At 42.2% G+C, this 14,296-nt stretch overlaps 1 protein-coding gene across 4 annotated transcripts in view; it reads right to left on the reverse strand.

Annotated features, from left to right (window-relative positions):
* Window positions 1-2,275: 2,275 nt before the first annotated feature.
* The window catches only part of DNAJC6 (DnaJ heat shock protein family (Hsp40) member C6), a 91,561-nt gene continuing 79,540 nt past the window's right edge, over window positions 2,276-14,296 (reverse strand). For all 4 annotated transcript variants that reach the window (XM_037907572.2, XM_037907571.2, XM_043552831.1 and 1 more), the window contains 6 exons: window positions 12,793-12,861; window positions 11,434-11,568; window positions 9,426-9,692; window positions 8,511-8,656; window positions 6,202-6,378; window positions 2,276-4,369 (listed from right to left, as the gene is read on the reverse strand). In XM_037907572.2, coding sequence (XP_037763500.1) covers window positions 4,268-4,369; window positions 6,202-6,378; window positions 8,511-8,656; window positions 9,426-9,692; window positions 11,434-11,568; window positions 12,793-12,861 — 896 coding nt within the window. In that variant the 3' untranslated portion in view covers window positions 2,276-4,267. The remainder of the gene's footprint in view (window positions 4,370-6,201; window positions 6,379-8,510; window positions 8,657-9,425; window positions 9,693-11,433; window positions 11,569-12,792; window positions 12,862-14,296) is intronic.

The following is a 14,296-nucleotide window of genomic DNA, read 5'->3' on the forward strand; positions in this document are numbered from 1 at the left end:
TGCCCTGGCCAGGGGATTGGGACACAGGCTGGGGGCCGCTCTTGACAAGCCCCCCGCATTGCAAGCTCTTAACATGGCTGGGCTGCAGCTCTGAGTCCTCCCCCCCTCCATCCCCAGCTGGAGCCAGACTGGGGAGAGCTGCATGAGGACCTTTCCCCCCACACCTTTTGGGAAGGCTCCAATGTCCTGGCCAGGAGTCATAGTCCTGCATAGCAGGAGACAATTATTAGCCCTAAAAACTTGCATGATAATAGACCCCACTGTGGATTCTCCAATTTGGCATTGCAAGGTTCCAGTGTGAGATCACCACTCACTTTTCAACTATCTGCACAGCTTTCATTGTGGTATCCATGGGATGGAGGGCTGAGGTTTGCTTGGAATGTGGTCTTTCACATCTGAAAGTTCTGCAACCACTGCTCAGTGTCCCAGACCTGTATCATGATGTGATCCCATCAGCCCATGGTTGTTTCTCGGGCCCAGAAGTGGTGCTCCACCACCTGCAGCTGCTCCGTGAATGCAACCAAGAACCTTGAATTGGTTTTCACTACAGCCCTCAGCAATCTGTCCTTGAAGAAACAGTCATGCTTCCCCATTGTTGTGGTTCTCCCTGGGGCTTTGCAAATTGTAGAGATCCTTGGTCCTGTGTTTGCAACGTTCAGGATAATAGTGCAGAGCTTGTCAGAGATGGTAGGGAAGCAAAGAGTGCCACATGGGTTTGTAGGATTTAAAAACACACAAAAAGCTACAGGATGGGGATGTTATTATGGTACAGATAAAATTGCACAATGGAAACTTGACCCCTAGCTCCCAGTCACGCCTACAAGACTTGATTTCTGCCCCACCACGCATTGCGAAAATTTCCAGAAAGAAAGAGTGCACCAGATGGTGGTGCGTGCCACATTAGGATACCTATCCATGGTGCACCACACTGTGCTTTGACACAAGCATTCCTGGTGAGTACATGCAGCGCTAACCCAAGCAGCCAAGTGCGCATGCGCACACACAACACAGTAACTGCAGCGGCTTTCCACCAACATAGCTTATATTGACCAAAGTTGGTAGTGTAGACATGGCAATAGGCACAAAGCCATAATCACAGCAAGCACAAACATACAAAACTGGATTTCTACTTACATACATAAATGAAATCAGACTCTGGCCTCTTGGGTTTTTTAAAATAATTTTTGCTTTTTAAAAAAGTCATTTTCTAGTTGTGTATTTTTCCCCCCAATATACCTGTTCTTCATATACATCAAGATATTATTGCCCTATTAATCTAATTTGTCTTCAGCAATGGAAGCCAAAAGCAGACTAACTTCCTCGTGCAGCTTGTTTGCGCTAGAGCAGTGGTTTTCAAACTGGGGTATATGTACCACCTCTCATCAGGGGGTACATGAGAAAAATCATGTAAACGGCAGACAACACATTTTATTTAGTACAGTGGTTTTCAAACTGTGGGGCATGGCTAGGGGGGCACAGAGCAATTTTTTTTGGGGGGGGGAGGGGGAGAGAAGATAAGCGGTGACGCCAGTTACTCCTTTGAGTTACAATTTTTGCACCTTCTAACCTTGTGGGGTAGGGCTGGCCTGAGCCGCCTGGGATTGTCGCTTCCCTTCCCTCCCATGTTCCTCTGTGCCCCCCCGTTTAAAAACCTCTATTAGCTGTTGCTAAATGGAAGGCAAAAATCTCGGGGGGGGGGGGGGGGGGGGGAGGTTGCACATGCCCCTCCACATTGCCTCTTGCTATCTCAGATGGAGGTATGTGGTAAACTACGTTATTTGGAAAAGGGTACGCAGCCTAAGAAGTTTGAAAACCATTGCTCTAGAGGAAATGTAGCCTATACATAAGTCTCTAAGGAGCACCCAGTGTTGATTTGTTTCTCCAGGAAAAAATAGCAATAGTTACTTCAGGTGCATAGCTGAGTGGGTCCATTCCTCCTGAGAAGTGATTAAAAGGGGGTCTGTTTAGTCACATGTAAAAATCTTGCAAAATACAGTTTTAACTTCATCACTAACGGTCCTGCTTATACGATATTTACACAGTTTTATTCCCCAAAATTGTATTCAGAGTAATAAAGTGGATGTTTCTTTACAAGCACAGCACATACCTGAATTTATTGAATTTGAGCTTTTTAGTATATATACACAAATGTTTTAGACTAGTCACATTTTGAGTATATTTACAAAAAAATTACAATAATTTTAGACAAACAGTAAACCTGAACATTGATAAGCTCTGTCACTACGAGATAGGAAAATAAATGAATTGCAGAGTGAACTAATTCTGAGATAAGTAGGTCCCAAAACTTTCATGCATCCAAAAAAAAAAAAAAAAAAAAAAAAAGTTGGAGAAGAATCAAAGTTAAAATTTGGATGGTTTGTATTTTGTGAACATTACTGAGTTACCCAGAGCTCTCTGCCATGACAAACTTGATACAAAGCTAATGTAGTTTATCATTTAAAAAAAAAAAAAAAAGTACATTACATCAATGAGATCCTTTTATTATATAGGCATAGTTCACACAATATCTACAAACGTGAATGAGAAACAAAATAAATCAACAAACCACAGGAACATGATTCACATTCCAGTTATCTTTTTAAATAAGACAAGCACATACTGGATCAAAAACATTTCATAATATGTTAATAAATAACATCATTTGTTATGGTTATCTTGAACATTTTAAGGTCTTGCATATAAAAAGGAAAAAAGTGTGTTGGTATCACATTGTCAGTTCATGGTAATAAATAATGGACCAATACAACAAAAAGATGAAATTTTATACAGAAAATAATGTCCTTTGACATGTTGCCTTTGCCGTAAATATTTTGCCACTGGAAAATTAAAATTTAAAGTAAACAAAAGTGGATTGTCTTTAAAAACATCAGCTTTCCAAAGCTTTTCACATCAGATATAGATCTTTTCCTTAAAGAATTAATATGGAAACCTTTCTGCCCATCCTATGCATATGCTGAACTTTTAAAGCTAAAGCAGATAGGAGATTTCATCTCATCCATGAAGTGTGGTCAATAAACCATTATTTCTAGTTACTTTACAAAAGGAGAAATAGTCTGGGTCAAAGTAATTTGCTGCATAACTAGATAAGAAAGGCTTCAGCATCAGAAACGCCTGTATGTTGCCATTATTGCTTCAGACCAATGCAACTCAAATATGCAAACTGCCCTGTTGTTACCTCAAAGGCCAGACAAATTCCACATGCCTGGATAACTTGCGTACTGTGATCTGAAGAGTGAAGTGGTAACAGATCCCATTTCTATCATGACTCCTTCCCCAACTGTTCTGAGAAACTTTTGGACAGTTGGTTGGAACTGATAAACACGCTGATGCAAGATCTTCCGAACCCTCAAGTGGGAAATGTTTTTAACTAATGTGGGAAGCTTCTGAAGCAGCAGTATAACTGACACAGCAATCTTAAAAAACATGGGCTACTAGACCATTCTACTTATGGGTAGAGCTTCACCAGGAATGTGGTAAATCCTTACCATTCACGTTCTACAACTATGGACTCGCCCCACGCCCACACAGTTCACTTTTCCCTGAACATTGTGTCTTGACAGGTGTTTAGCTTAGGCTGGTGTATCATCAAATATTTGATCTTCAGTTTAAGTCACTCTGCTCTATGGTGCTGTAGAATTTGTTCTAAATATTGCACCTCTTGGCTGTAATGTGAAGTACAGTTCTCTGCTTAAGGCGTTAAATTGCCATATTGACTTATCCTGTTGCTCAGCTTTGCCTTTGAGAATATCCTAAAAGTGATTAGATATCAAATGATTATTAATTATTATTATTAAGTGTGCCTAAACCAGGTCCCTGGAGCCGAACACTTACATTTGGATCTCAGCTTGGACATACTGTCCAGTTATTGCACTCAGTTGCAGTGCTGTGTCTCATTATAATTCATTGTCAGAAGTGTGACGTCAAGTGTCCCAACACAAAACAGTTCCACCTTTGTCTAGAATGCGTTCCTCCCTCACCCCACTTAACTCTGGAAATACAGGATAAGCTTCCAAAGTATTACGAGCAATTTTAGCGACACAGGTCCCTTTAGGAGATATGTGGCTAAAATTCTCCTGTGCTTTTGAAATGTGTGTGATGTATGTATGAGGAAACATCCATTTTGTTCTTCGTGATAAGTGTTAGGTTCATGAGCAATTTTGAAACTTCCAAATTTTGGTTATCTGTGAAAATCGCAAAGTTGTGATCAGAGACTATACAAGCACGAGCACAGGTCTGAGAAAGTATGTTAATACAAAGGCTTTTGGCCTTGGTTTTCAAATTCTGACCAGGCATCATTTAGCTCCATGAAGATCATCTTTGCATACTGTTCATATGGCTGCCCTGTAGCCTAAAAGAGAACAAAGTAAAGAATCCATCACTGATCTGCTAGACCAGAATACATACCATTGACATTTAAACACTGTTATATTCTGAAGTACTTAGTAGTTTACTTTAAAAACAAACACACACACACACACACAGCTTCTCAGTTTGTTTTTGCTTCACTAAACCTAACTGCTCTTACTGAGGGGTTGCTCACCCTGGGCACAGCTTAATGAAACATCATGGCCCTCCTACTCCTCCATAGCTTTTCAGTAGACGAGGGCTACTCACAGCTAGTCTGCAACTTCAGAGTATAGCACTGCAGCCCCAAGATGAGGGCAATGAGGGTTTTAACCTCAGGTTTTCATGAAAGGACACTGAATTGGCCGTCACCTTACGTGCAATGGTGCTGCTGTCTGACAGCAGGTCCTTCCAGCTCCCCAACAGAAGCATCTCCCTCCCTATCTTGCAAGCCTCACTTGTTGCGGGTCACAACCCAAACATTCTTCTCAAAGGTCATCCCTGGTTATGCAAACCCAGTCTTACGGCCACGGGAAGAGCAAAACCAAAGCCACCATGCTCTCAAAGATAGGAGCATCCCCAGACTACCAGCCTGGGATTAATGGATCAAATCTGAACATCAATCTCCTGTTTCATGTCACACTGTTGACAGACTGTAGCCTGGGATTCTTCTATTTTCAATTATAAAAGGAAAGATCGCTTTAAAAACAGCTCTTCCCATCTGCATTCATTATAAACTAATGCTCTGCAGGACGTTTGATAGTATGGTATGTGACAAAGTTCCTCTTCTACCTTGGTGGGTCCTGCGCTTATTTGCAGATTTTGCTCGCCTCAGAGATTCACGGCAGCCCTCAGTTTGGCTACTTTCATGGCTCAAATCTGCCGTTCATTCAGATAACCTCATCACTGGCCAGCATGGGGGTGTGAGCGGGAAAAGAGTAAGAACGATCCCCGCAGTTCCTGCTGATCCACCATGCGGGTCGCGGACCAGCTCAGAGACCTTCACCTCTGGTGGAAGCTCCTGTGTTGGGTCAGGAATTGGGAGGTTTGGGGGGAAACTGGGCCCGCCCTCTACCCCAGTTCCAGCCAAGGGCCCTGTGGACTGCAGCTGTCTAGAGTGCCTCCTGCAACAGCTGCACGACAGCTACAATTCCCTGGGCTACTTCCCCTTGGCCTCCTCCCAACACCTTCCCACAGGACCTTCCTCCTGATGTCTTAACGCTTGTACTCCTCAGGTCCTCCAGCAGCATGTCCTCTCACTCCCAGCTCCTTACACGCACACCCCACTAACTGGAGTGACAGCCTTTTTAAACCAAGTGTCCTGATTAGCCTTAATTAATTCTTGCAGCTTCCAAATTGGCTACAGGTGTCCTAATTAGCCTGCCTGACTTAATTAGTTCTAGAAAGTTCTTGAGTGTTCTGGAATAGTCCCTGTTTTTTTACCCAAGGAAAAAGGGACCTGCTTAACCTGGAACTAATGTATCTACCTTCAACCACTCTCTTGTAGCCATCTGGCCTGACCCTGTCACAGGTAGCAGTTCATGGATAATTTGGCTTAAAAACTAAAATGTGAGGATGACCCAAAATCCTGAATCTGAACATCCTTGTATCTGGGGGAAGTTTGTACCTAATTTGAACTGCCTGGGGCTCATTTAAGGGGCTGGTCTTGAGAACACAGTTAGCAATTTTTTTATTCAGTTTCCCTATTCAACCATTTAACGAGTTGGTGCAATCACATCTCATGCTTTCTAGCTCACCTTTCATTTGCACTAGTTGTGCCTTATTCATGAGATTTTTTTTTTTTTTTTTTTTAGAATTAGAGACAGACAGACTTACTTTGTCAGGATGAACAACAAGCACTGCTCTCCGATAGACCTTCTTCACTTGTTCTGGAGTTACAAGATCTGCCATGCCAATGGGTTTCCATTTAGTCTCTCCGGCCCATAACACTGTGTGCATCGTTGACAGCAGTGCTCTTATGTTTCTCTCCTTCCCTTCAATCCATTCTAGGATCTGGAGATAAGAGACAATTCTCAACAAGAAAGCATCCATTACCGATGCAAAGTGTGTCAAATCCACATTTTGTCATTTGGATGGCAAGGGTTTCCAAGGATCACTCCCCCCCCCCGACACTCAGGCCCAGATTTTAGGACAGGTTGAAGGGCATGTTATCAGAGAGTCTCAAAGTAGGGAAAGCTTTTTTCTTTTTTAAAAGCACCTCTTACAGGGCTTGACTGTCTTTTTATAGCAAAGCACGGGTGGAAGGCGGCTTTAAAAGCAGGTAGCGTTTATCTAGGCAGCAAAACCTTAAAAGTTTGAGGAAACTATAGGAGAGTCCTGCTTTTCAAATTTTTGAAGCATCCATTTAAGGAGTTGGGAGCCATGCATCTGAAGTGGTTTTTTACCCACGAAAGCTTATGCCCAAATAAATCTGTTAGTCTTTAAGGTGCCACTGGACTCCTTGTTGTTTTTGTGGATACTGACTAACACAGCTACCCAGATACTTGACATCCAATTAGTCTGAAGAAGATTACAACTAGTTGTAATCAAGCTGGTATTACTGTTCATTTTGTAGGTTTAGAACATGTTGCACCTCTTATCTGCACATCCACACTGATCCCCAAGCCTACCACTGTCAAATTTAACACGAATTGTATTTTGCTGATGAAGTTTACTTGGTTTTGGATTGAGCTATTCCTCCTCCCTCCCCATTCTACCTCGATAGCTACATGGTTTCCCACCTGGAATGGCTCACCCATGACATAATCTGGCAATTCTATCAACAAGTCTGCTTCAAAAGATAAAGAATTTCAGCAGAGAAAACAGGAGAATGCTAGAGCATATGGGATCAACAAATACAGAGAACTAAATGCAGCCCTGACTTTAGCAAGTACGGCTAACTTAAGTCCTATGGCAGACCACCATCCATGGCGATGTCACTGAGAAAAAAAAACAAAACTCAGTTTACCACACAGACTGATCTAAACCATAAGCTAGAACTCCAGAGCTGCAGGAACATTCCCAGAGGAATGTTCTCAAATCCAGAGAAGATGTAAGGATTTACTGAAGACCTGAACACTGTCAAGTTCCTTCACCCCCTCACTATAGATTTATTGAGATGGGGGAGCAGGGAAGGTGGGGGGGAAAGAAGGGGAAAAAGAAAATCTTACCTTTGAAAGGCCACTTTTGAAGTTACAATAAGAATTTTCCAGCATGCCACATTATAAAGCTTCTTTTTTTTTTTTCTCTGGTACAAAACCACACAAAACCCACCAACCAACCAAAAAAACCCACAATTTGCTCAGCTCTATTCTGGACTAACATTTTAAAACAAAGTGCTCTTTACTCTAAATAGCAAAAAAAATTTATTTTATGATCTTGGATTTGAGAATTGGGATTGTCCAAAGACCACCTTCCCCAAATTGTGGTATGTCAGCAACCGGAACATTTGCTGGTGGTCTCCAGAGAGCTGACTAGTCACCTAGTGCGAGCTCTTCATTTCTAGCTGCTAAGTTGTATTAAGATGGCTAAAAATGCATTATATGCTTTCCAAGCATTTCTTTTCCATGCAAACGTAACTCACTGGTGTGTGTTACACGGCTCTCTCGGAGCCCAATCTGCACATGACGCAAGTCGATTACAGACACAGCTAAAAGTGGTGCCTCTTTAGTTCAAACTGTAGCAATTCAAGCTTTCAGCTCTTGGGGTATCTAGCTCAATCCCCAGTGTGCTGGCCAAGATGACAGATCTCACATAAGTAGTTAAGGATTGTGTGTGGAAAGCAGGGGAGTTAGTGATCGTTTGTATTTAAATGTGGCTCTGCTATGACAGTTTGATGTCTAGCTGAGGAATTCAGTGTGACATAGTAAATTTTAGTAGATCTTGGACACCAAGCATGCAGTAGATGAATGCATACTAGAATGAGTGAGTGTTAAGTGAATACTGGAATACCATAAACAAAGGCATTAGTAGTTTCTTGCACAGGAGTTTGTTCTTAAAAACTGAGCTTGTGGAGAGTTAAAAGTGACTAGTTTTACTAATTATAAAGGAAGAAACTGAGTGGGATTTCAGTCTTCAGTTTGCTGGAAGGAAAGTCTTTTCAAATGTGGGTACGGTTATCTTACTACAACAAGAATGCAGCTTACTTTTAACTTTTCAGGGTCCATCTCCTTAGCCATTTCTTCTTTTCTCATTTCAGCTATTGTTCTAGGTCCCTTTTTGTCTTTGTGGGCATTAAAGCCTTGACCAGATAATAGGTCTTCAAAATCAGCAGACACCTTTGGTTTTGAGTCTTAATAAAAATCAGAAAGCTTAAGTTAGAGTCTACTCTTGTAAATATGCAGTACGATTAAACAACATCTTCCTCAAGCTGCCCACCAAAGCAATATTCTGATCACAAAGCACATAACCTCTTAATACTTCAACAGTGTGTATGTAAACTCTCACCTCATGATGTAGGAACCCCACCCCCTAGAGTAAAAGGCATTTTCAGAAATGCCAACTAGTTGCATGTATCCAACTTAATACACTTGGGCTCCAGATTCAGGCATTCCAAGCAATAGGCTCCAAGTTGAAGGGAAACACATATGTTCTGCAATCAGACATGTCTAGCTGGACATTCAGACAGACACACACAAAAAAATCTACAATCACTTTTGGAACATAAGCGCAGCCATACTGGGTCAGACCCAAGGACCATCCAGCCCAGTATCCTGTCTTCCAACAGTGGCCAATGCCAGATGCCCCAGAGGGAATGAACAGAACAGGTAATCATCAAGTGATTCATCCAGTCACCCATTCCCATATGGCTGTAGAAGTGTTAGGAATGCAGAATTTCCGGAATACCACCAAACTTCAGAATCATCATTCCCCTCCATCTTTCCCCCTGCCCAAGTACAAAATGTAATTGCCCTTGGAGATCATACAATGATCAGTTTGGTTGTATTTACTCCGGCCATAAATTGTTTGTCTCTTTTTGCAATGAGCTACATTAAATAGCAGCAAACATTTTGGAAGTCATTGGGGGGGTGGGAGGGAGAAAGAGAATAAATAAATCTTACCAGCATTGGCTGGTCCTTTTCCACGATCATTTTGCCCACCAGGCATTGCTGAAAAGCTCACGTTGTAGTTAGGCCTGTTTTGTGGAGAGGCATGTGCTAGGTTTTGCTGGGATTTGGACTGTGATTGTTGCCAGGAGTATCCGGAACCTTGCTGCCAACCACTACCTCCCATTGGCTGGGGAGATGGTTTCTGTGGAGAGCCCATAGGAGGGAATCCTCCACTTATTCCCGTCGGTGTGGTTGGTTTACTGGCAAATGAAGACCCCCCTGCAATATAGGAAGAGGTGAGGAGAAGAGAAAATGTTAGCAGCATGTTCCAATAGACAGGACACTGGTCTTAGAGCTGGGAACAGAACCCAGTGTCCTGACTCAGCTATTGACCTGTTGTGTGACCGGGAGCAAGTCACTTCACTGGTTTCCTTTGGTCTTGTCTATATTCAGTTTGTAAGCTCTCTGGAGCAGGGAGTGAGTGTTCTTTACTAAGTCTGTACAGCACCTAGCAGAAAAGGACCCGGACCTGGACTGTAACCTCTAGCGGCTATTGTAATACAAACTAACAATAAGCACAGGAGCTCCTTGTGTGCTATACATGGTGGACAGTCCGGAACCAAACAATTTCTTGTGGTGGTTACAATGGCAAGCAACATTTACCATGAGATTGTATGCGTAGACACACACTGCTTCCTGAGGGGCATAAGTCACCAAAATGGCCAAAATAAAATAATGATGTAACAAAAAAAAATATATATATATATATCAGCTTTCAGAGCTTAAAGTATCAAGCTGAATTCAGATACATTTAATGTAAGTTTGGTCAAGTTCATGTGACCTAAAAACGTGAACTATGCTGAACATTTAAAGTCTGGGCCATATCCTATGGAGTCCAAGCTCTTGCTTGTTTTTAGAATCCATCATGTCACTACACAGATTCACTGAAGCAAGACCAACAACTGCTCTCTTACATAATGCCTGGCACTTGTTTGTTTTGCTCTGGCAGAGCAAGTGGCAAGCCAGCAGAGGGAACTGGGAAACCTAATTTCAGAACCATGCTGACATTGACACAGATGAATTTAAAAAAAAAAAATGGCAGCCAAAGGCATGTTAGTTTGCCCAATGTAAGAAGCAGAGGGCAGGAAGAGCTGGCAAATGAAAAAAAAATGTCTGCGTTTTGTAAAGTGCAAGCGGGAGAAAGTCGGAGATATTGAACACATGAGAGGGTCTTAAAAACCAATGTGATCAAAAGTCTTTCCAATAGTAGAGTTTGGTGGCCTCTGATCACTTTGAAGGCCAACCTAAGCTGAAAGCATTTTATCTAGGGGTCAGAAAGTGAAGCGTCATTTGCAGGGAGACACAAATTAAGGCAGGATCCTTGGGCTTCCAGGCCCCATCTTTAGGGAAAGTGTTGATGAAGCAGTGAGTCAGGGCAGAGCAGCAAGGACAGAAAAAAGGCATAGCCTAGAGAGGAAGATCAAAGCCCAGACAGAAGAAATAAAGCCCACTGAAAAGGCAGGTGGAGTCATTCCCAGGAACCCCTGAAATTTTTGGTGGTCCAAAACATTGGTTGAGCCAAGCCCCGTTTGTTGTTTTATCACGTTTGTTGACATCAGATTTAAGCTAAGGATAAAAATCAAAGCAGCAGCCCCTCGCAAGTTGAAACTTGCCTTTAGCAAGTCATTGACTTCATGTTATACCTTAAAAACCCATGCTGCCTAACAGTGGTGAGGTCCCAGCCAAGTCTTTCAACAAGCTCCTATAGATGTAAGCTCAGAAGAAGTCCAGCTTTGAAGAGGCATAAAGAATCTAGTCCACCCCTCCCTTCTTTGAAGCAGCTGTTTTCCAAAACCATCTCTGAGGTTCAAGTGTAGTAAACTGCTCCAACCCTCCCTCCCCCCAGAAATATGCTGCCTCAAACCCCAAGCTGCCCATTCTAACTCAACACTTCCACATTAGCATCTCTTCTAAATGGGCCAACCATATAAATTTGATTTGTTATTAAAAAACAAACAACCTGCTAAATTTGCACCAAGAGCTCCCAAATCAGCAAATGGATCCAGAGTTTGTGGTTTGGACTGATGCGTGGGAGTGCTATGGAGAGATCCTGTGGGACTTGTAGCGGCTGACTTGCTTCCCATACCAAGGCCACCTACAGAGAGAAAAAGAGTTTGTAAAGCCGATCTTTAACATCAGGTCTGCTCAAACTTACCATTAGGAGTCACACTAGTACATCATCTTAATGTTTAATTCAAGCCTGCTCTTTTAGAGCATTGAGGTGCCGTGTTTGTTGAGCTGACCTTTTATACTTTGAAGAGTAAATAGTTCATTATCTATCTCTCTCTCTCTCACACACACACACACACACACCCCATTCAACACCAACTATGCAAGAAAATATTAGGCTTGGTATTCTCAGACTGCTTCTACAGCAGCCATGGTATTTTGCAATCATATATAGTGGGGGCGGAGGGAAGTGAAACACTTTAAAAGCCTTGAATTAATTTTATGTAGTGGCTACCCATTAGACACAGTTAGGACTCCACAATGTATTTGAAGACCTCAGCAGCTGAGAAGTTTGCATTTCATGAGATACCTGCTACATTTTGCAGGGGTTTTGCTCAAAATGAGGACTATTTTCAATCAAATGGTTCAATTTTCAAGCTAAATCCTTCACATCTTCAGATCAATTTTTACATTGTAGCACGCAGGGTTTGGAAGTCTTGTACATGGATGTTTTAAAAAAAAAAAAAAAAAAAAAACACTCACCAACTGGCCAGCTTTCACAGATTGTGAGAAGTAAAATTTGGAAGTTAGAAGATGGCCATACAACCTCATTTAGACTTATTTTTTTGAACAGGGATGTGAAATTCTTCATGAAAAATGGTTTGCACTACTTCAGTGTTCACTGTTACTACAAAAAGAAAAGGAGGACTTGTGGCACCTTAGAGGCTAACCAATTTATTTGAGCATAAGCTTTCGTGAGCTACAGTTCACTTCATCGAAAGCTTATGCTCAAATAAATTGGTTAGCCTCTAAGGTGCCACAAGTACTCCTTTTCTTTTTGCGAATACAGACTAACACGGCTGTTACTCTGAAAACTGTTACTACAGTAACCTACAATCTTGTCATCTTCAAAGGACAGCAATTTCATTTGCATAGCTTTGAAGGAGGATGCACTAGATCCCTTAAGTTCAGGGGAGAATCTTAGTTGTGTGTTCCATCAATGGAGTAAATATAAATCGTTGTAATACAACATAAGTGATTACAGTTTTTAGGTAATGGAAGATTAAACCAGCTCTCTTCAGCTAGTGGTAATATTTTCCCTATTAAAAATTCACCTTTAAAAAGGGATAGAAAGTGGTACCATACAAACCTGATTTGTTGGACCACTCCCAGCCAGTTGAAACATCTGGTTGTATGGCAACCGTTGGTGTACTAGAAGCTAAACAAAACAATTGTTATTTATTAAGGTATTACAACCCCCCCCCAAAAAAAAACAAAAACAAAAACAAAAAACAAAAAACCCAAAACCCCTAACCCAGCCTTAGAGGAAAACCAAAAAAAGTTAAAGAAACCTATAGTGCAGAATGAAATTGCATAGTGGTACTCTGTGGTTGTCTAGGATTTGGTAATGATGGAAGTGTCATGTATTAAGTCACAGCTATCGTGACTAAGGTTTCTCTTTGACCCCACCCCATTATGTTTTGTAAAGTACGGCACACAGATTTAATGTCTGTTTCAAGTGACTCAGTTGTACAAGCTGTACAGTCCAATACAAACTTCTCGGATTTGGTTAAAGGCAATGCATAAAATCAATGTGGTCACCACCCATTAGGATTTTTAAGTATATAACTGTAGCTATCAAATGGGGATGATTTTACGCTGTTTTACTTTAGGCAACAAAGTTAGTTGGCTTGCACTCAATTTGATCTGAAATTAAAGGTTGTGCCAGTTTGAGATGCCTATTACCACACATTAGTTTACCTGAAAGAATTTAAGTAGTGACCAGAGCAAAGAACTACTGTACTGGTGGAAGGGCAGAGCACAAAGTATCTAGCACATTCAACAGATGCCTTCGTCTTGGCAAGTTCCAGCAGCAGAAGAATTCAAGTTTTGAAATGTTTGTGGAATCCCATGTTTTGTGGAATCCCATGTTTTAGAAGAGAGCGTGTGTCTATTAAAAAACGTGACCTGTCTTAGGACCTGGCTACACTTGCAGATGTAGAGTGCTTGGAGTTAAACCAGCCTTCGTAGAGCGCAGTAGGGAAAGCGCTGCAATCTGTCCACGCTGACAGCTACAAGTGCACTGGCGTGGCCACATTAGCAGCTCTTGCATCGGCCACAGTGCATTGTGGTAGCTATCCCAGCATGCAAGTGGCTGCAATGTGCTTTTCACACATGGGGGGGGGGTGAGGTGGAGTGTGACAGGGAGCGTAGAGTGTGTGTGTATTTATGTGGGGGGAGTTGAGAGCATGTCAGCATGTTGTCTTGTAAGTTCAGATACAGCAGACTCCCCCAACCCCCACCTCTCTCTCACACACACACACACACACACACACACACCCCATTCCACACTAAGCCCTGGTCTACACTAGGACTTTAGGTCGAATTTAGCAGCGTTACATCGATGTAAACCTGCACCCGTCCACACGATGAAGCCCTTTATTTCGACTTAAAGGGCTCTTAAAATCGATTTCCTTACTCCACCCCTGACAAGTGGATTAGCACTTAAATCGGCCTTGCCGGGTCGAATTTGGGGTACTGTGGACACAATTCGACGGTATTGGCCTCCGGGAGCTATCCCAGAGTGCTCCATTGTGACCGCTCTGGACAGCGCCCTCAACTCAGATGCACGATTGTTTGCCGTTGCTCTGACG

Source organism: Chelonia mydas, chromosome 8 (genome assembly GCF_015237465.2).
Source record: "Chelonia mydas isolate rCheMyd1 chromosome 8, rCheMyd1.pri.v2, whole genome shotgun sequence".
Lineage (NCBI taxonomy): Eukaryota > Metazoa > Chordata > Testudines > Cheloniidae > Chelonia > Chelonia mydas.